This window comes from Primulina tabacum, chromosome 17 (genome assembly GCF_025594145.1).
Source record: "Primulina tabacum isolate GXHZ01 chromosome 17, ASM2559414v2, whole genome shotgun sequence".
In the NCBI taxonomy this organism is placed as follows: Eukaryota; Viridiplantae; Streptophyta; class Magnoliopsida; order Lamiales; family Gesneriaceae; genus Primulina; species Primulina tabacum.
In genome coordinates, this window is record NC_134566.1 from 16,552,340 (window position 1) to 16,575,008 (window position 22,669).

General features: G+C 36.4%; 1 protein-coding gene across 6 annotated transcripts; it reads right to left on the reverse strand.

Moving 5' to 3' along the window:
• Positions 1-2,814: 2,814 nt before the first annotated feature.
• On the reverse strand, positions 2,815-21,304 carry LOC142531567 (chromatin modification-related protein EAF1 B-like). 6 transcript variants are annotated; one of them, XM_075637748.1, is made up of 24 exons: positions 20,971-21,304; positions 16,308-16,507; positions 16,164-16,218; positions 15,987-16,081; positions 14,541-15,906; positions 14,331-14,450; positions 14,027-14,182; positions 13,150-13,338; positions 12,776-12,856; positions 12,307-12,364; positions 12,077-12,217; positions 11,712-11,998; positions 11,575-11,628; positions 10,954-11,011; positions 10,670-10,860; positions 10,512-10,565; positions 10,296-10,376; positions 10,060-10,197; positions 9,796-9,912; positions 7,162-7,253; positions 6,805-7,017; positions 6,367-6,718; positions 3,527-5,103; positions 2,815-3,231 (listed from the first exon to the last, which is right to left on the reverse strand). In XM_075637748.1, the coding sequence occupies exons 2-23, from the start codon at positions 16,394-16,396 to the stop codon at positions 3,604-3,606; spliced, it is 5,487 nt and encodes a 1,828-aa protein (XP_075493863.1). In that variant the 5' UTR covers positions 16,397-16,507; positions 20,971-21,304; the 3' UTR covers positions 2,815-3,231; positions 3,527-3,603. The 6 variants fall into 6 exon arrangements, with proteins under 6 accessions (XP_075493863.1, XP_075493864.1, XP_075493861.1 ...); XM_075637749.1 differs by having other exon boundaries at positions 11,712-12,217; positions 14,541-15,735; XM_075637746.1 differs by having other exon boundaries at positions 11,724-12,217.
• Positions 21,305-22,669: the final 1,365 nt, after the last annotated feature.

Consider the following 22,669-nt stretch of genomic DNA (forward strand, 5'->3'; position numbering starts at 1 on the left):
GTAGCTGCGAGAGCTTTGGTTGGTGGATTTGCTAAGGGCTCTTCTCCACTTCGAACTTCAAGTTCAAACTCATATGCCTTTAAATCCGAGAACAAGTCGTGTAGTTCTAACTTGTTGAGATCCTTGGAAGCTCTCATTGCCATTGTTTTGACGTCCCATTCTCTGGGTAGCCTCTCATTACCTTTAATGCAATTTCTCTATTGCCAAAGTCTTTCCCAAGAGCTGAGAGTTCATTGATGAGGCTGCTGAATCGTTCATCAAATTCATTCATAGTTTCTCCAGCCCTCATCTTCATATTCTCAAACTTCTGCATGGCTACAGACAGTTTGTTTTCCTTTGTTTCTTCGTTTCCTTCACAGATCTGAATTAATTTTTCCCAGATTTCCTTGGCAGTATGGCACATCTTGATTTTGCTGAAGGTATTTTTGTCGAGTGTCTTGTATAAAATGTCCTTCGCAACGTTGTCAAGATTGGCTTTCTTCTGGTCCTCACTTGTCCATTCATATCTTGGTTTTTCAAGCATCTGAGGTGCACCTTCGGTGATAGCAATAGCTGGATTTGGCTTTAAGATCTTTAATGGACCATCAGTGATGACATACCACATGTCATCATCTTGAGCCGCAAGATGAGCGTGCATTCTGATTTTCCAATCATCGAAATCTTCTTTTGAGAACATTGGAACTTTGCTAAAATGAGCCATGTCTATTAAATATTTTTCAGAACAAGAATAACTCTGATCTGATACCACTTGTTGAGGATCGGGTTGAGTTTAGAAGGGGGGGTTGAATAAACTCAATGGCCAACTTATTAAATTATTTTCGAATGATGTGCTAAAATCCTGTTAGAGATTTTAACGATTCTTGTTCAAGTATAAAGACCAGCATATCACAAGATAATGTGCGGAAAACGATCTGTTGGTTAGTGGGTGAAAAATGATAAAGCCGAAAAGCAGTAGATAGCACAAGGTTTGTTTCTGGAAGTTCGAAGATGAATCTTCTACGTCTCCCCTTCTTCTGTTTCCAGAAGGTATCACTAAAAGACTTTGGTGAATACAGCACAACAATTGTACACACCCACTTCAACAGAACTTACCCTTCGCCTATTGAAACTCTTAGCTTTACAACTCAACTTCTTGAATGATCTTAAGTTCTGGAAAAGACTCTTTTCCAGTTACAAATTCTTCTATCAATGAAATAGTGAAGTGAATAGCTTGAGAAGATATAACGAAAAATAGCTAGCATAATATGATCTCAATGATCAATAGTATGCAATGAAGCGTGTGCTGCTTTTTCAGTGTTTGAGCTCTTAAGATAACTGAAAGTTCTAACAATGCTCGAATGATGTTTTTCAATTCAGATTTTTGTTCAATGCTACGTGCTGCTTCACGAATTCCTTCATCTCCATATATAGGCTCTATTCAACGTTCAAAAACTGAACGGTTCTTTTCTTTTTGGTGGTTCAGCTTTATTGCTTAAAATGGACCCTGCAGAATACATCAAAAGTAATCAGTCGCAGTTCATACCAAAAATGGTATACCGTCTTAAATGTTCTTGTATAGAATTTAATGGCATTTAATGAAGCAATAAATGCTGGTATCACGTTAATAGATCAACGGTAATATTTAGAGACTTTGAGATACGCAAGATTTTGTTAGTGTATATTTCGAATTTTATATCCTTCTAGTTCTGGTTTTAGCTAAGAAATTATTTAAGCAGGTTTTAGCGCGATATAAGTACTTCTGTTTTTCTGCTATTTTACATCTACTGGTTTTGTACTAAGCCAGCATCTACTGGTTTTTACTAAGCCAACATCTACTCGTTTTTACTAAGCCAGCATCTACTGGTTTTTACTAGCATCTCCACAACAAATTTAAGTCTAACAGATTGAGAAGAAGAAGAACGCAGAAGAAAATAGAGGCAGAAAGCAGAAGTTGGAGGAAACCTCAACACATGCTAAAATCAATGAGAATTCCTCTTTTTCTTTCTTGATTATATTTTCTCCTATTAATTTAAACCTGAGTTTTTGCTTCTTTTTTTTTTTTTGAATTTATGGAATAGACTTTTATAGACTAAGGTCTCGATAAGGCCGAGAAAAGTTAATTTTTATATTATTAGTTAGATTCAATTTTATTATTTATTTTGATTCGTTGATTGATGTCGTTATCATGTGTTCTTTTAATCTCGCCAATTAAACTGAATAATTATTAGTTAATCTAAAACCGGAATGTGATTTGTTTCATCACATCAATCAACACATGGTTAAACTGATTCGAAATAACATACGGTTTCAATGTACGACTTTAGGTTGAAAGACTGAAATTTCACAGCGATTTAATGCGGTTGAATCTAATTAAATTTAGTTATGAATATTGGACTGTTAGATTGAATTAAATTTATTAATTCGAGAAATCGTTTAATAAATAATCTTGAGAATTTTGTCGTGAATTAAATAGTTAATTTATTGAATTTGAATTTGACATGTAGATTATAAAATCTTCTCTGTATCACTGTGCACCTTAATCATTTTTTAGAATTTGAATTTTCATCTAAAATTCCCACATCTCTAGATTGGATCAATTAATTTATTTTAATTGTTTAATTTATTTTTAATTAATTTTGTCATCAGTTGAATTTGATTAACATAAATGATGAAAAATGATTCATTTTCTAATATTTAAATGTTATATATGTAAGTACTATACTTAGACTCATCATTCAATTACAACTACTTAATTTGATCCGTATGTTAAAATTATTCTCAACCAAAATCGTCAGTCAGACATGCAATAACTTAAACCTTTAGATGTCCCTGAAGAATAACAACCGGAAAATAATTCACAGAAATTGTGAAGCTCAGAACGTGTGGATGATCACTACATTGACAAATATGGACTATAGTTTACAATAGATGTGACTAATATTCACAATATTTCTACAGCCTTCAGCAATAACGATGATAACTACATTCTTAATACAAGGGGAACAGTACACAACTGATTTACGTAGCAGGTAACTAAGGCTCCACCTAAACTGTGCATAAAAACAATAAGGGGCAGAAAACGGGAAATTGCGACCAGATTATGTACATCTAACTCTATATCGGTCTCCATCTTCCGAAATCCCAAGGGTTACTGATACACACAAGCTCAAAAATTGACCTGGATAGCATTTGAATTTATACTTAAATTCGATCAGCATGCCATCAACCCACACCCCAATGCCTCGAGCATCACTGAACAATATGAGAGCAACAATTAGCATACATGTTCACGGTAACGAAGATAAAAATTCACAAAGGATAACAATAATGGAACAATGAGATAAAATGCAAAGTGAGGCAGTGTTCAGAAAATATTCCCATCTTTCTCATCCACTTTTCTATTTCTGACAAGAACTTGAGTTCCCAAAGGACCGAGGATTCAAGATTTCGTATTTAGTGAATTGCCATACTAAATATCAGATAGAATAAAGTTATTGAATTGAATAAAGCAGATGTAAAATATAAATGTCATCATGGTACGACTAACCTGACGTGGCTGTCTCAAGAGTATGTTGATCCAATCTGTGGAACAATCATTGCCATAACATATCTGTTGGCTAGGCTTCACTCCAATCTAGAGTCACTAGGAGTACCATAAAATTTTGCATTCCCTGCCTGATGAATCTGCGACTGCTGCTGAGGCGAGGGAGATGGAGAGTGCGAATGTTGCACTTGTGGCTGCTGCCGCTGCCATTGTGAACTCACATCATTTCTAATAGGTATTAAATTGGCTGATGATAGTCTCTGCACATGTCCTTGGCTGGATTGAAGTGTAGTATCACTTAAGTTTGCCGGTTTGGGCACCAAGGACCCCAAACTTGTTGCTGAATTCAACACATTTGATCCATTCACTGGTTCTGAAGTATGCCACTGGTTCTGAGGTAATGATGTTGTTGCTTCCATTTCAGTGGAGTTACTTGTTGAGTTCTGATAAGTATCAGAACCTCTGAGATGTGCTTTATGTCTTGCTTCCGAACTAAACTGCTGGTTCGATTGAACCACCTTTTGGAGAGCCGATTGATTTTGATTTGTGAACTTTTGATTAGGTATTACCTGTGGGTGGTTTGAAGAAGTGGCAACCAAAGGCGTGACAGACTGATGGGCAGCAGGCAAACCTGGAGCAGGAGCAATTGGTGGAACGTGACCTTGACTGGTATCAGAATGAGAAATCATTTGCGGTAAATGCTTAGATGATGAGGATGCTTGACTAGAATATTTTTTCTGCCGAGGAAGGGGGTGATTAGACAATTGTGCAGACGTGTATTGCATTGTTGGTGGCACAGCATTAATGGATGAACCAGTATATGACTCCTGAGCTTCCATTAAAGAATCGCTTAAAATGGTTGGATCAAACTGGATGTTCTGATGAACCATCATGTTCCCTCTACCAACTCCATCAACCTTAGCTTGATGTTGAAATTGTGACTGCTGTCTCTGCTGCGGATGTTGCCTGTTAGTTTGTATAAATGGCTGTTGCTGCTTTTGTGGTTGCTTGCTTGTCTGACTGGTTAACGTACTACCACCTGTTTGAACATTGTGGACCACTCCCTGAGTTGGAGTATGATGCTTTTGTTGCTGCTGAGACATTGTGTTAATTGAAGAAGGTGAAGTCAAAGGAGATACTGATACTGACAAAGAATTTGCCGGGGATTGAACTAGCTGACTATTTTGCACTGCAGATGATGCAGGAATATGGGGCTGTGGTTGTACATGTGGAATAGATGAACTGGATGCAGCAAATTGTTGTTGTGGTGGCGGCGGCTGCAGAAAACGTTGCTGCAGTTGCCTTTTTTTAGCCAATCGAATTGTATAGGCTTGCTGCTGTGGATTAGAGGCAAGATTGGGTGGTCCTTGAAAATGTGGGTGACGAGGATTAGGAACTTGAGCCTGTTGTGGAGATATTTGATGGGACTGCAGATGATGGAGGGGGTATGACGATACTGGTGGAGACACGGTCTGGTTAGTGAAGGGGGAACGAGATATGACTTGGTTGCTTCCTGGAGAGACTTGCATCTGAAGATCAGGAGTCCTCGTTTGCCTCTGAGAATCCTGACTCACGCCAGGCTGTTCAGCAGAAAACCATTGTTATTTAGAGGAACACAGATGCTACAAGCACAATTGGGCAGGAAAAGCATATACAAAATTAATTGAATATTCCGCAAACAACATGATCTATGATAAGCTACTCATAATTCGAAAACACTGTTAAAAAAATAATGCAAATAAAATAATCTAGTCAAAACTTCATTTAAGCCTGCTTAATGCATCATGGTCACGCCCGTGAAATAATCTCTCCACAGTTTTCAAGTAAACGCAAATTTGCTACAAGCAGTAGACATCATATTATCCCGCATCCTTTCTCTTTTTAACTTAAATACTGTTTTCCATAATTGTGTTACTGAATAAGGTTTGCTACAAACAGTAGCCATCATATTTTCCTGCATCTTTACTCTTTTTACACTTGCACTGTTTTCCAAAATTGGGTTCCTGAATAAGGTTTCGATGGTAAGGATACTTTCTGCCAACTTTAGTTACTTGCAAAGTTATAAGATGAGGTCAAGAAACAAACTTTAAAATCACCATCAGCAAACATCCTCGTATCAAATATTTGGACTCAAAATCTCGATGGCAGAGCAAAAAACGAAAAGACTACCCCCTCCTATATCATCGGAACATAAATGTAAATAACAGAGATCCACTAGTCACAGCAATTTTCTTCAGAACCCATTACCATTTTTTAAGGACTAAATCGATGAACTGCATATTCACAGAGCGCCGAGAAAAGGTGATAGTACATACACACACGATGTAGCCGAGGCACTACAGTTCAGAGATTTATCATCATCAGAGTCAAAAGACTCCATCTTCCCATTCATTATCCAAAGAACAGAATAAAAGACCCTACTCCATCCTCAAATTCCTTATCCATATAACAGAAAAAGAATTAACCATTCATCTGCCACTATGCCATGCCAACAACCTGCCTCAACTATCAACACCACTTACTAGTTGCTATTTTCTCACCAGCATTTTCATATTTGAGGACACGAATGATGAATAGATTAACATAGCACCAAGAAATGGCAATCCAAATGGCAACACACCCAAAAAACAAGTAATTGAGAAACAAACAGCAAGATGAAAAAGGAAAAGGAATATAGCACACACATCACTGCACAAAACAACACCACCTAAGAGGCATGGCATGTTATGGTCAACTAATTTAGAAATTCCAAACCCAGTTAATTTAAAGTTTAAACACATAATGAAAATACACCAAGTCCAAGAAAAATTGCAAAATATTACATAGGATCCTATAATGCTTACCCGTATCATGGGTGAACCCTCACGAGATCTCAAACTCGAGTTTCCTGGGCCACATCTGATTCCATGGTGCATGTTTGCTGACACCATATTCCCAGAATTAACAGAGGATGATGAGGCAAAGCCGTGGAGTCCATGTCTTGCCATAGGCCTACTCCCACTACTGCACCCCATGCCCATGCCACTACAACTGGGAGGAACACGAACGCCACGATCAATTCCTGGAAGAGCTCCGGAAGAGGACAAATTGGATTGCTGGCCGTTTCTACCTGATACTATTTGATTATATTGTTGAATTCTTTGCTGTTCATCAATTAATAATGATGCAGGTATAGGAGCCCCATATCTACCATCCCTGTAAAAGGTAAGGAAATACCCGCATTCCTTGTCAGATATCTAAAGAATCTGAAAGAAAACCGTGAGCCATTAATACCTTATTACCTGACAGAACTGTGAGGACCGGGTGATGATGGAAAATTATTGCCAAGCATCATATTCGAGGACCCCAGCAACGCAGAACTAGCACCAAATGTTGGATGTGTTGGAGCCCCAGAACTTTGATTCGATATAATTAATCCACTAGAATACGTTCCTTGATACCCGAGAGAAGGTATATCAGGGCCAGACACGTTGGCATCACACAAATCCAAAGGACTTCAAGGAAGCAAGGATAGTGGAGTTTTGAATAATGAGGGGGCCAAAAACCACCATTAGTCATTTACGCGCCAAAAAATTAAATGGAAAAACAATAATTACCTTTGTTTTAAAAACAAATAATCATATCTGTGGCAATCTCACCTTAAAACAGAACCACCACCCATGTTATTTGGACAAACTTGAGTAAGAGCCATTGTATGAGAGCTGTGAGGAGGTTGTAGTTGTTTGGGATCCTTTTATCAGCATAATGAAAAGAAATCACATTAATAAAAAATGTAATAATGTGTTCTAACAGAAAAGCATATTTCCCGCATTTAGAATAAAAGCTTCTTCCGAGAATATAACCATTGTACCACTTTGGTTACAACAGGTTCCCAGATAATTTAAATCCACAGATTAAGATATGACACAAATGGAAGACTAAATATTCAACAGGCAAGTACCCCAGTTAACCCACCAATTTCCACAAATCCATTGATTTGCCCCTAATTCAAATTTCATCCCAAAATTGCCCCTTTTTCACATATCAATCCTGAATCCCAATACTCGTGCAAAAAAGAGCGAAGTGTTACTAGCATATTGGAGATGAATCATGTAACATTAGCCAGCCTTCCCACAGGTCTTCTCGTTTCCATGCACTCAAAGATACCCATATACCAAACATATTTGTTGATCCAGGGTAATGTTTTTGAATTTAATTTAAATGAGGGAAATATGTTTATTTTACAAGAATTTGGGACAGAGAACTCATTTTAATTGACTAAAAGGATTGTAGGCCTATTTCTAAACTCATGGGCCTACACCTCTAGAATTAATATGAGCCAAAGTATGAAAAGGAAAGAACCCTACTTCTCCGAAGTTCAGCCGCCGTTTCCCCTCCCCCTCTCCCCAAAGTTCTCGAAATTCCTTCTTTCTTTTCAAGAAATTTTAGTGTCTTTTGTTCGATCAAAGGCTAGAAGTCGATTCCCGGAGTCCAAATATCTCATCCCCGACGAAGAAAGACAAGTTTTATTCAATTCTTGATGTGCTATCCAAGCGATATTAATATTTTTTGTATATGATGCAAGCATACTGATGTTATATTGTTTTATTGCGAGGTATTTCAAATCTTCAATAGAAGATGCACGATGATGCGTGTGATGCAAAACCATTCCCGACGATCTGGAACATGGGTTGAGCGATTCATGAATATGGCTTCAAAGGAATGGTTTAATGTTTTCTTCGTGGGGTTTAATTGTGTCTCACGTGCGTGCATTAGGCGATGGAGCAAGGGGCACAGTGTATGCGTTTGCGCATCTGCACAACCCACAGCCAGAGGCACGTGTGCTGAGTGTGGTTGGGCACAACATGAGTCTGCATGACACACAGACAGAGGAACGCTAGTGTACCTCCGAGCGTTGGTTTGGCCGAAAATTGTTCTCTGTCATAGGTCTAACAACCATGGGCTATCCCGATCTTGGGCTCCCTCGGGAGCTTTGTCCCATCTTTGGGTTCCCACTGAGGTCTTTTCCCTCACGGGCTTTCTACATGCGCCATTACTCATAGGACTCTCCAGACCAGGTTGGTGGAGTGGTACCTTCCCAAGTCTCGAACCCATGACCTCCTGGCATAACTACATAGTTCAAAGAGACTTGGTACTAGCTCAATTGGTATCATCTCTCTTTGAACTATGCCCTTATGCCAGGAGATCGTGGGTTCGAGACTTGGGGAGGTACCACTCCACCAACTTGGTGTGGAGAGTCCTATGAATAATGGCGCATGTGGGAAGCCCGCGAGGAAAAAGACTCCAGTAGGAACCCAAAGATAGGACAAGGCTCCCGAGAGAGCCCAAGATCGGGATAGCCCATGGTCGTTACAAGGGGAGTGGGCGAATGGGTCTGTTTGCGTAATGTTGTATGTTTGATGCATGACATGCCGTCGGGAATGTTGGGAATGGCTCACGTCGATGATTAGTCTAATTTTGTACTTGGGCATGAGCTCTAGAGGGGCTATTTCAAAAATGGATGCTACACGTATTGGCTTTGGCTAATGTTGCCTTGTATCAAATGTATGACTACATTGGTCAACTCTATACTCGATCATGTACATGATATTTGCTCATATGAATGGTTACCACAACTACATTATATCTCAACTACAGAAAATGATGCATTTTTGAAGAATAAATCTATTTTAATTGTCTTACACATGACTCACTATGTTTTAATTGTGCAGGTGAGAATGACAATAATAATGATGTTGATGATGGAACACCGATGGAGTAGTCGAGGAGGCGAGAGAATTGCACGGTTACGGTCTTGTCCAAGAACCTTCCGCAGCACCAAGAGTCATGTTTACCACTTTTTTTGGATTTATGACTTGCATTGTTCTAGGATTGGATATTTTATTCGTTTTTATATTTCTCACGCGGAATATGCATGAATAGCTAGGCGTTTATGGAATTTCATGATGGCTCGAGGATTTATAAAAGAATGTTTGAGATAGGACGATTATGTTTGGATGGTGATGTATGTTTTATGGTCTATATCGCACTCTTTAATCTACATGGACACACAAGTTTTCCCCTGAAGTGTAGCTATCATTTATTTATCTACATCTATGGCTCAGAAGTTTTCCCAGTGATAGTTGTGGGAATCAAATGTTTGTGCACTGCATGTTAAGAAAAAAAAATGTTCCGAACTTTCCGCATTAATTACGTGAATATGAAAACACGAGACATACGGGTCGTCACAGACACAACCCTAAAAGTGTCATAAATTAATACTACACAAATACCTGAATCTTATGATAACGAAGTTTCTGGCCAATTAAGATGATTTTCTCACGATGAGATCTGAGGGTATCTTCTACCATTGGTTCCTTCAAATGCTGAAACAATTGTCTGGCACTGCCCTGTACGACATTCATAAGCAAAAACAGAAGCAGTATCATTTTAATGTTTAAAAAAGGCTAATAATTTGATACAAAAATAGACATATTTAACTAAATATAAATGGATTCAACAAGCAAGCTAATAAAAATAGATAAAAGGTATTTTACTTTAGGAATGCCAGGAAGTATAGAAGGGTAAGGTTGCGAAGACCCAGAATCCTCGGCACTGTCAGCTCCATCACCAGGAGTTTTATCCATCAAAATGTTATGCCGCTCCTTGCATTCTTTAGCATTACGAAATATGCACTGATTACAACAAACAATTAATTATTCAGTTTTTAGGAACAACTTCTAAAAATCAGAACCTCAAGAAAATATCTACTAAAATTTGGAAAAATGCATACCTTAAATTGCATAGTACTATTAAAACCATCACTTACAAGCTCCCAATTTGGACCCATATCATGTACCATGACAACGAGTGCCTAAACAAAGTTTAAAAACAATTAAACACATACATACCTCCAGAAGCAACAGAAAGAACCATATCTCAAGTTTCAAAAGAGATATTCATCTTCACATAAATGTATGCATGTACACGAAAATATATATGAATCAACCTGGTCCTCAAAAAGTGGCCATGGAGTTCCTGAACCTGGCTGCCCAGTAGGCATCTGATGAAGTATTAACATCAACTTAAAAGACAGTAACAAAGCATGGATGAATGAGCGAAATGTCGAAAAGTGGAAATGGGGAATAGCAAGAGTATAATAAATACCTTAAGAACTTTAGATTTCCTTCCACGCTCCCGGCCACCAAGCATTTTATGGAACTTATTTGGATGGTACATGTTACTCATTTGGGATGCCAGTGGTGAAGGAAGATGCCCAGCAACTGTTGAAGCGTTGTCAAAAGAGCCATCCTGCAATGGCTGCACAATCTTCTTCGTCATGGGCTGATCCAATACTCCTTCATGGAAAATGTATAGCTAATATAAGACGATGCAAAGAATGCATATTTGGAATTGAATACAGTGGCTGACATTTAGGATTAAAGCATTACCATTGCAGCCGTTAGATTCAAGTTCATAACTATCTGATCTCTTATTCAAATGATCCCTCTGAAATTGTAAAATAGAGGATTCAAAGTAGAATTAGACGAAAAAATGGTTTTCAGAAAAATATACAAAGAAGGTTCAACCCAAACCCAGAAATAGAATGGACATTTTTTATTTATTTCCAGGAACTTTAAGTTAAATATAAAGATTGATAATTGTATTAGAAATAACTTAAAGAATCTCCCTCAGAATGCCCAGTACAAAGATATTACGGTACAAAGATATTAAGTCTTTGTGGTCTGTGTTGTGATACAAATGAAAATATGTTGACACAAAAGGTAATAAACGCAAATCAGCAACTCTTTTAGGCATTGAAATGAGAAGGAGCTCCATCTCAAGGAATATCACAATAATGAAAATTTATATGATAGTGCGTAGAACCAATAATTATCATTCCTGATGCTACCGAGTACATTTTTTCCAGAAAACTGGAATGTAGGTTTCCCATTTCTCAAACCAAATGCAGATAATGAGATTCCGTGGAAGCAAGCTTTTGTTCCTCTGCTAAGCATATTAAGTGTTAAATGAAGAACAAAACAAAAAAGTTCAGTGAGCAAAATGATCACCTGGTCATAATGAAAATTGGAATGAATCAGCCATCTCTGTTCAACTGCAGAAGTCTGCCCACAAATAATAAAAGCAGTGAATAACTTGACAAATAGAATCTTCAAACTCATTTTAAAATAAATATACTACTGTCTACCGGATGTTTTACTTTCTTCTTCTTAGGTTTGGTTGAAACTTCTGCGGAGTCAAAAGCCAAATTCTTTTCAAATTCGCCACCCAACTCAACTTCCAAATTAATTGGAAGAGAAGATCCACCATGCAGAGTACTCTGATCATCCTGAAACGAATTGGTATCACCACTGGAAGCATCTGCTTTATTTGGTAACTGAATGCATCCAGATGTTCCAGCACCGAATGGGCTCAAGATTTTCCTGGAAGCAGTTCGCATTCGTTTTGTAGGGATTAACACATTGAGACTGTCGCCTGGTCGTTTGGCAATAAAGGCAAATTGTTGTGTCACAATTTTATTCTCTGAAATATGCATGGGCAAATAATCAGAACCTATTCCATATGCCCTAGCACCATATGCATTTGTCGAGTATTCCCGCTTCTTTTGGCAAAATTTTGAAGACTTTCCATCATCAGAGGCCACAGGGATGCCAAATGTGCATGTATCGTCATCATCCTCATATAATGAATCATCTTGAGATTCAAAATAGCAATGTGAGAAACCTTGTCAAATAAATAATATGACAGAAATCAACAAGAAATAACTACCATCCCAAATTTACCTGCCACGAGATCACAAGCAGATGTCTCCACTTCCTCTCGCACATCACTTCTAATTCTCTGAGGAAAAACATGAATTGAGACAGACACCAAAATATAATTAAGCAAAAAAATGAGAGACTTCTTATAAAACACTTCAATTCTTCACTCTTTGGAATCCATAGTTTCAACATCCACTTCACTTCTTAACATGGGTTACCCACAAGATGGCCTTCTTACAACACACTTCCCAACTCATCCCACATAGAAATCACCACCTTCCACAGCCCACCCCAAGATAGACTCCACATTAATGAACTGGCACTTAGAAAAAGTTCGTCAGAGACAATGGTAGAAAAGTAACTTAAGACAAAGTTTAACGTTCGTTTAGACATTTCTTCACATTCTTTTATAATTTCCCTAGTTTCTTACATAAAGCCGTTCTGTGACAAGAAAGAGAATTCAAGGTTCAAAAGCAAAGCATTCATTTACCTCATAGTGAGCCACAAGAGATTCAATTGATTTTTTGTAGGTCACCACAGCCCCGAGGGGAATCACATAGAAGAGGTTTTCCTGATTAACAATTGCCGAAAGTAAAATTGATGAGTAACCAATGAGGTTCACAGCATTACATAGTGACACATGAAGATATTCATCTTTGGTCCTTTACTAAATAATATATATAATTATATCTTGAAACATACAGACATAAAGCTAGAATGAATAGATTATAAGGGAGGAGAAAAGGGAAAAGGGATGGGTAGGCGAGATTTTGAGGTACATGCACATCTAGCGCAAACACAAGAAGTGGGGGAGGGGATTTGTTCAAAGAATAATATACGAAAATATTCATTGTTAACCCATACTTCGGTCAGACTATCCTCCAAAGATATGTCCAGGACTCCTGAATCAGATACTTTATCCAGGGTAAGTTGCACGTCAACCTGGTAATGCAGAACATTTGAGTTGTTATATTTCAGAAATCTTGCCATATAAGATTGAACAGCAGGTGCACCATCCTTTTGACTTGGCTGCTCTAGTTCTTTGCTTATCTTCTGAAAAAATAAATAAAATAAAATACTTAACTATAACACCAAATTGCCTTTGAATTTATGCGCCTTATATTCTAGGTTGCTGACTCGAATTTATAAAGATGTTATGCATATACATCCAAAAAGGTCAGACATCATGCATTTGCACATTCTTGGATAAACTATCAGTACAAACCCCATACTGCTACAAGTGGAATCAAGGTCATAAGGAATTAATAGTACTAAGATATTATGATACTACAGTGGATTCTTGGAGGGTTTGGGAAAACAATAAACATCTTCCAACAAAAAAATTCATTAAACCATCAGCGATTAGAGTATAGCAGAAAAACAACAAACGTCTTCCAAGTTCCCATTTAAAGATTTTTTTATTAGACCCTAGTGTATCAGAATTACGTAAGTTTCCTCCAATAATTAATTCAACATTGAATGTTTTTACAAGTGTTCACATACAATGAGATAGTATTTCTACATATTTATCAGCTTGAAAAATCAGAATCGTAATAATCAACATTAGCTATTAAATGGTAACAAAATGTCAAAAAAAGAGTTCAACCACAATCAGAAGAACATGATGCGATAAAGAAAACAGCATCAGAAACAGTAAAAAGTCTATGTCTTAGTCCTAGTTGACTGTGTAAATGGATTAAATATTAAAGATGGAGAATAATCACAAAAATTTCAGAACTACCTCTACTGAATGCCAGTACTCCATGACAGCCATCACCAGGGTACGAGCAACTATCTTAGCCTTCATGCTATAACTTTTTTCTTGTTTTCTCACCCGAGAACTAAAAGCAGCTCGATTACATATTTGAGAACTTGCAGCTAATTTCCAAATACGCTCCTACGCGAGGAGAAGCAAAAGAAGAAGTCTATTTATTTAAAGAAAATGGAAATGTAAGTTCTGCGGACAATAGGACAATAACGAATATTTTCATTACAGAAATATTTGCAAAACAAATATTACAAAAGAACAGACATATCAAGTGAACCTGCGCAAAATCATTTGCCAACCATGCCATTTCTTCAAGCACGTAATCCCAGTGAGGTTTAAGAGAAATCTCCAAAGTTAAAGTCAAAGTAGATAATTCGGCAATTCTTTTTTGCTTTGCCTGTTTATCACATCAGATCTATGAGCCGACAAAAAACTATTTGAGCACAAACAGGTGATATATAAAATTAATGAAAATGCGAAGATATACCTCTATGATTTCTGCTTCTTTTAAGATTGATTCTTCATCAACACTTTCTAATTTCAAGTTTCCGGGACTTTGGACATTAAAGGAAACGGTAGAAATCTTTGATGATGATCCAGCCTCAGGAAGATCAGCAATAGAGTTACCTATGACTGTGCAAAACAATTCACTCTGAGGGGAAGAATTTTCAACCAATGGGACAATAGGCTTTCTCCCTGATTCTGACCCACCACAGCCACCAGCTTCCATGCCATTAGTGTCATGCAAAAAAGATCTACCTTGAATTTTTTCTTCCTCAGGCTGGAGGGAGGGACCATTTTGCCTATGACTTACACATGCAGAGGCACTCTCTTCATCACCAGAAAAATTATCAATAATCTTGGCCTCTTTAGTTTCTCTTAGCCCTACTACCAAGGCTTCTAGGCCTAAATTTTGACCGACTATGTCTCCATTTGAATCAATGGTACTGATTCTAGTACCTGTTTCAGCATCAATATTTCTATCAACATCAAAGTTGGTTTGGGAATAAGAAGACCCGGAATCAAAATCATTTCTGCGACATGCTGCATAGCCATTATGAGCATCGTTTGTTATCGCATCACCCTTTTTAGTGATGAAACCATTCATCTGACAAGAACTATGGTTCTCAACTTTTCCAGTATCTTCTCTTGGCTCATGCTCTTCCATTGTAACAGATTCATTACAATCCATTTTCGTAGGAGTTTTTGCAGCATTTGAGAACGATGGTTTATTAAGTCCTAGGGGAATTTTTGAAGAAGTAGCATCTAAAGCAGATTGGCTAGAAACACCTTTAATCAGATCCTCGGTTGATCCCACAGCCTTTGCATCGTTCACCTCCACAAACCGATGATCATCTACACATACATCTGGACAGAGGATACCATTTATTGGGCTTCCAGGCTTTGAATTACAGTTTGAGGATACATCAAGATTTTCTACATCAGATAACGGTCCTATTACATTCCCGGGGGCGTGGTGTGAAGGTAAAGAAGATCCATGAGAGCCAAGCGCAAGATTTACATCACTTGAGCTAGACCTAGCCCCATCACGATTTGAGTGTGATCTATGGCGTCTCTTATATGCTTTTCTAGGGAGCCCAAAAGCAGATGAATCCCCATGTTCCCTGATTTTATGGCTCCCATCCCTTTCCAATGATTGCTCTGGTGGCACAACATTACCCCTAATGGGATGAAAATAATTTCGATCACCTTCAGAATATACATGCTCAGCATCAAATAACTTGAGATTATCTGCACTACTGGGTTCACAGAGAGCAGCTGCAAGTCTACCACTACTTTCCACAGTCTCTCGATAAAGTGATGCGGTAAATGCAAAACTACCCTTTGGTTCACTAAAATATCATTGAAAAGAATTAAAAAAATCTAGATTCATGAAAACGAGAGAACATCTTAAGACAAAAATACACAATACCTGGTCACAAGATTAGGTTGCAGGTTTGTAAATGATGTTGATTGCACACTTACTGAAGCAGAATTCCCAAGATTAAAATCTAGAGGATTTCCACCCTATTTAAAAAAAAAATAGAAAATCAAGCATGACAAAAAGTTCCATACTTTCAGAAAAGGCAAGCAATGGACGGTTACATACTTTTTCAAGAAATTCCAATTCTCTTTTTCTTTCCTCCCGAACATCGTACTCTTTCCTGCAAGGTAACACAAACAATTGTTAACACCTTTTATAACAATACAATACCCGTTATATTGCGAAAGGTAAGAAGCATAAGAACGTTACCTAAGCTCTGTTTGAACCTTCTCAATTACTGCTCGATTCGGAGAAGATTTGCAAACAATACCAACTCCGCCTTCAAGAATGCCTCCCATAGAATCAACCTCGGCATGGACTAAGAGAATGTGCCTTGAAGAACAATATGCGCTCCTAAAACAACAGCTGCAGATTATCTACTCCATGTACTCAAGACTTGAATAAAAAACCTGTGTAACAAATAATAAAAACATTATTTACAAGCAAACAAGGGGAGAAGAGATGCAAAAAAGGGGAGAACAGATTTCTTTTGAAAGGAGGGGAATGAGTGGAGATCAGTCCAAAAACTGTAAGATAGTTCAGCTAAAGCATATGATGCACAAACATAACAAAATTTCATCAAAAGCTTTTTAACTTTATAAAAACAATTACGAAAACTTGCAAATGGAAACACACACAGAAGTGCTTGGCCTTTTAACTTGATAGCCCTTCCATACTTTGTTTCATGACTTGTCTTGTTTACAGAACCCAGCTCAAGTCATTGTGGATACGATGTGCCCTCTTAATTCTGGACTTGCCATTTTTTTCCTACTAAAACCATTTTCACACAACATGTAAAACACTTTTGGAACACCAACTGTCAACAACCAAAGATGGCAACACAGAACAAATGGGCAACTTCATAATAAGCTCAGAAGGTGTTAGTCCTCTGCGGGAAGTAAAAGTAATGTGAGGGTAACATACAGGTATTCAGCTGTCCAGTGTAAGATAAGATCAAATAGTCATCATAATTCAAGCACTAACATGGTGAAGAATGGTCTACACGCGAGTATTAACACAAAATCGATAAAATGAACTGTAACAATTAATTCAATTTCGCTAAACCAGGAAAAAAGTAACAATCAAAGAGAAAAGCATCCTTACAAAAACCCCATCCCCAACCATCTTTAGAAAATGAAGGGAATGATTCATGACAAGGTGCGAAAACAAATCAAGCAGAGCGTTTCGAACAGGCTCAATAATTTAGATTGAATTTGATATTACTAGATTCGAACATAATTTATTTTGTTTGTTAGCTAGTGAGCCATATTATAATTAAAATTACATACTATGACTATATACCAGCAACACACATTGACAATTTTTGAATACATATATATATTAATAATAATATATATTCACATGAAAAAACCAGCTACCCTTAAATCCATATTGCTCCAAAGAAGAATTTTGATTTTTTTATCACAATTTTACCGCTAAGTTCTAGGAAATTGTATTTTACGAGGTTAAAAAATGTGTGATCCGTGACAAAACAACAAGGACAAACATTAATCATTACAAGCTTAAGCGCGCGTAATAGAAGCGTCTGTGTGAAAATGTGCATTTGATTTTTAAGATAATTTTATCTATCTCGAGCCAAATAATATATATAAAACAATGTATAAATACAAAAGTTGAAGTTTAAAGAGAAAATAGCTAAAATGGTCATATAAGTTTGTCTATTTAGTGTTTTGGTTCTGTAAGTATTCAAATTTGGGTTTTCATCCTGTAGGCTAGTTTATGTACTGGCTTTTGGTCCTTTTTTCTAGAGTGTTTGACGTGGCACCGGAAAAAGTTAATGTGTCCGGCGTTACGTCAGCACTTTATAAAAAAAGACAAAAAATCAAAACATAACCTAACTTATTGGACCAAACCCGAACTTGAATACCAAAAGCACTAAAACACAAAATAGGTAAACTCAAAAGACCATTTTGGCTGTAATCCCAAGTACATAAGATTCGGATTGGGCCGAAATTAATTGGCCAAGGGTTTTCCAAGTGAAGAATTTCAAATTGTTTAAAAATCACTATAAAGGTTTTGATATATTATTTTATTAAAACGTATTAGATTATTGTAACACAAAATTGTAAGAACGCTCGCGCATTAAGCATGTTTATTGTGATAAACTATGAATTTAGATGCTTTTTCCCCACGTTTGAGCAAATCATTATGTTCTACTCACACTTCACGCCTAATCTCGTTTTATATTATAATGGTAATTTACTATTTATTAAAATTAAGGCGTGAGTACAAACTCCATAACATTATTCAAAGCATATTTTTGAAGTATAAAAAAGTAGAGTCCAAAACAACATGATGTGAGATCGAATATTATAAAATGAGCTCAAGTACAATTACTATTCTACGCAAGAGATCAAACTCGAAATATTTACCATTTCGAATTTCGAGTTTCGAGTTTCGAGTCAAGCTTGAACCAGAGCTTAAAATTTTGAACATATTTGGCTAAATTTGGTTTGTCTATCGCTATGAATGACACTAATAAAATGGGCATTTTGCTCCCACCTCTTTCAAGTTCCATGCATTTATCATTATAGTTCTATATATTTAACAGTTACATTTTTGTAACCCAATTAAATAATTACATGCTTTAATTTAGGTATAGCACTTAATGGTTGTCATTATAGCAAAAACTAGAGGTGATGCTAACGATGCAACTCAATTATATTGAATTTTGCAGGTTCTAAACTTTGTATTTCAACCATTGCCCCACGTGGATAGCCACTAACGAGTGCAGGGTTTATTTAATATTTATGACACAGAAATCCTAGTCCAGACAACTTCCCTACCTTGTAAAATTTTCCTACGCACAAATCGATCTCATGACCTAGCTTTAACACTGATTAAAACCAGGTGTATGTTGCTCTAATGAAATCTACATATCATGTCAATAGTACAACTAAAATCTTCTAAATTATACGGCCACCTCAAGGTTAAATTTCAGCCCTTTTTGAGGATGAAATTAAAGACACCCTAAACACTACATATTTCATCGAATAGTAGAAACCAATTCAAGTTTTGAATTACCTATCTTTTCTGATTGCTCAATGTAAGTATTAGGGGTGTAAACGAACCGAGCTGATTTGCGAGCTTTTCAAACCGGCCAAACTCGAGCCCTAATTATTTTTTTCGATAGGTCATGAGCAGCTCGCAACCTTAATATTTTATTAATATGATATAATTATATATTAAATAAATAAATTTTGAGCCTTTCGAGTACTTATTTTCGAGCAATAGGTCGCGAACATATTCGAATCTTTTGAACCTAACTCGAACTCGAGCTTTAATTCGAACCGAGTTCGAGCCAAAAGTTCTAAAATTTTCGAACTTTGAGTTGAACACAAACTCAAACAAAACTAATTCGAGCCTTCAATTTTTTTTTTATTCGGCTCAATTCGATTCGTTTACACTCCTAATAAGTATGTGACAACTGATTAAACACTTATTGAGGGTCAATACTCATCTATATTTTATCAATTCAGGTAGAAACATCAGTTGAATATCAAACAAATTTAAAATATACATTTCTACGTGGTTGAATTTTAAAATTTTAATAAAAAACTAATCCGAATAAATTTGAACTAGCACATTAACTACAATACAACAAAATTAATGCATGAAGGTTAAATTACGGTTAAACAACATATCATAAACATTTATCCATAAAAGTGTTGTGAAAGAAACAGAGAGTACTAAAAAATGAAGGGTTATGTTTACTTTGATTTTAAAATCTGCTTTCTAATCATTAAAAACAAAACACCAGATCTTTTTCATTTCTCCCAAAAGATCATAATTTTAAGTTAAACTTTCATCCCTCACCAAAAACTTATGATTTCATAGCACAAGAAGTCAATATATATTTTAAAAATTGTAATAATTCTTGAATTATTAAAAATCAAATGTCAGACAAGAAAATTTAAAACAATATTATAGTCACAGTAAATTTTTTTCCAAAAAGAAAACATAAACCTCATTCCACTGCACATTTTTAAAATTTCGCTTTTTCAAAATACACATCCAAAAACATTGGAAATAAAACCATGCATAGACTGAATTTTTAATGGGAATGTCTCCCCAATTTTTTTTTTAAAATGTTAGGCTAAGTGCCAAAAGCCATGGGGAAGGTGAGAAGAAAATACTTGTCCTAATATTGTAGTAATTCAACTAATTTACAAATTACAAATTAAGACGTGCACTGTGGAAGGTTACTACATTTAGAAAACAAGAAGCAAACAGACTATTCATGACCCTGTTTACATCAACTGAGATGGGGGAAGACAAAAATAGGAATTCTAACCTATGATCTCACTAATGAAAGACAAAGGCAAAAACATTTTTGCATTTGAGACGAAGCATGAAATGAATACGATGGAATTGTATTTGATCTCTCCTACTAAGTAAATGATGGCTTCCATAATTCTGAATCTTATAATACAATGTGCATCACTTGCCATCCTCTTTGAAATAAAAATCAAGTCAGAGTTTGTTCAAGTTGTCAAGAGACAAGCAACAACCTATGTAGCACGCTTGTGAAGAGTGAGTTTGAGACTATCTTGAACTAATCAACAAAAACGTTCTAAAAGAATAGAATCCAACTCATTCGACATGCAAACCATATGAAATTCTCAAATAACTAAAATGCCAGATAACAGGGAAGCTCACATGTTCCACACAACTCAACACCATCAGCCCTCGTGGCATATCAACCAAAAGGCATAAGATGCATTGCGTAACAAACAGTTTCGTGTTGTTTCTCCTAAAAATAAACCCTAAATTCAATTTAAAAATGCGAGGAATAAGTTGAGCAGAGCTCCAAATTGTAGGGTTCCAAGACATGACCATGTGACGATATTACCTGAATTGGAATTAAAATCAGATGAATTGAAATCTGCAGAAAAAACAGAAGGGCCCCTGAGTTTGTTCTGCTCGTTTTGCTTCTGGTGCTCAAGGTGGTAGGTACCTCAAAAGGGGTAAGAATTCCCAAAATTATCAGGGAAAACCCCTATTATACAAATACGGAGGTGTACACATACATACAACAACGTGTATGCGTATATAACTGCGTGTTCTGCGTGTAATTTCTCGTACAGAATGGTTCTTCAAATACGTTCCCCTTCGTGTTCGTTAATTTTTTCTCTCTACCTTAAAATCTCATTCGGGTCGTGTATGAGCTGAGCTGGGCTGGGCTGGGCTGGGCTGGAGAAAGGACCTTTTGAGATTATCCAGTTTGCCCAAATTCGCGTTATTGTTTTTGTCTTTAATTTTTTGTCTCTTATTAAAATTAGGGGTGTGCAAAAATGTGGCCAAAGCCAAAAACCAACTTGTAAATTTTGTACGTTTGATTTTTATTTTTTGAAAGTATCGGTAGAGTCGATTTAGTCTGTTTGATTTCGGTTTTAAAAAAAAATCAGTTAAACTGATTACACCGATATTCATTTATATATTAAAAAATATTTATATTGGACATTGACTTTAACTTTGAAGTTTAGTTTTTATTTTGTGTTGGGCTTTAAAGACAATATACTCAATTTTATTATAGACTCAACAAGAAAACAAATTTCATCATTTCACGGTTTGGAATTAAGGAACTTGCTATTGTCGTTTGAACAAATTTGAAAAGGTTTTTTTACAAAAATAATAATTTGTCCGGTTGCCGACCGAAACATCGATTGTTAATCGGTTCGATTTGTTCGGTGGTAATATAAATAATCGGTCGGCTCGGTTGGTCCTAAAAAAATTCAGTCAGTTCGATTTTTGTGATTTCGGTTTGGTTGGGTTAGGTTAACTTATTGCACACCCATAATTTAAATAAATTATTTTTATTTTTTTGGAATTTTTAAATATATTACTTTATACGAGATGAAAAAATGGTTAGAATATTCTTATTACCCTTTAGTTTTGGTGATTGATAGAATAAACAGCATAAAGCTCTTTCAGGATCCACCCGCTCACTTTACTGTAAAATAATTTTTTAGGAGCTGGATCAAATCCACCTCTTTCAAGCCGTTCAGGAGTTCAAGCCATTCTGTCTAGAAATCCAACCGTTGTGTATTTTATTGAACTCCAATTACAATACATCCTCTGATAGGTGACCGGTCCAAACTTTTAAATGCAATGCACGAATTCAAACCGTTATTTTCCAACCGCACTGCAGAAAGAACAAAATTGAAGATACCCAAAAGGATATTTCATGTCAAGCCATTCAGTTAAAAGTTCAATATAGAAAGATTACACATTATTCTATCTGTAATATCCAAGCTTGGTGAACGGTACGGTTTAAGATTTCTTATGTTTATGGACTATTTGGTTAAGTTTAAGTATAGTTTAGATGTTAAGAATTTGGATTTATGATTTCTAGTATTGTGGGATATAGATGGTGTGTAGTCATAGAGTAGCGTCGTTACGATTTAATGCATGATAATTTGTATGTTGAGCCAATTGGTATGAGGCCAATTGGAGTAGTTAGATAAGACATAGTGGTGCGATTTTCATGTTGAGAGTGTTGCCGAATTATGAGGAGAAGCGACGTTGCGATTCGATTTTAGTTGCAAAGA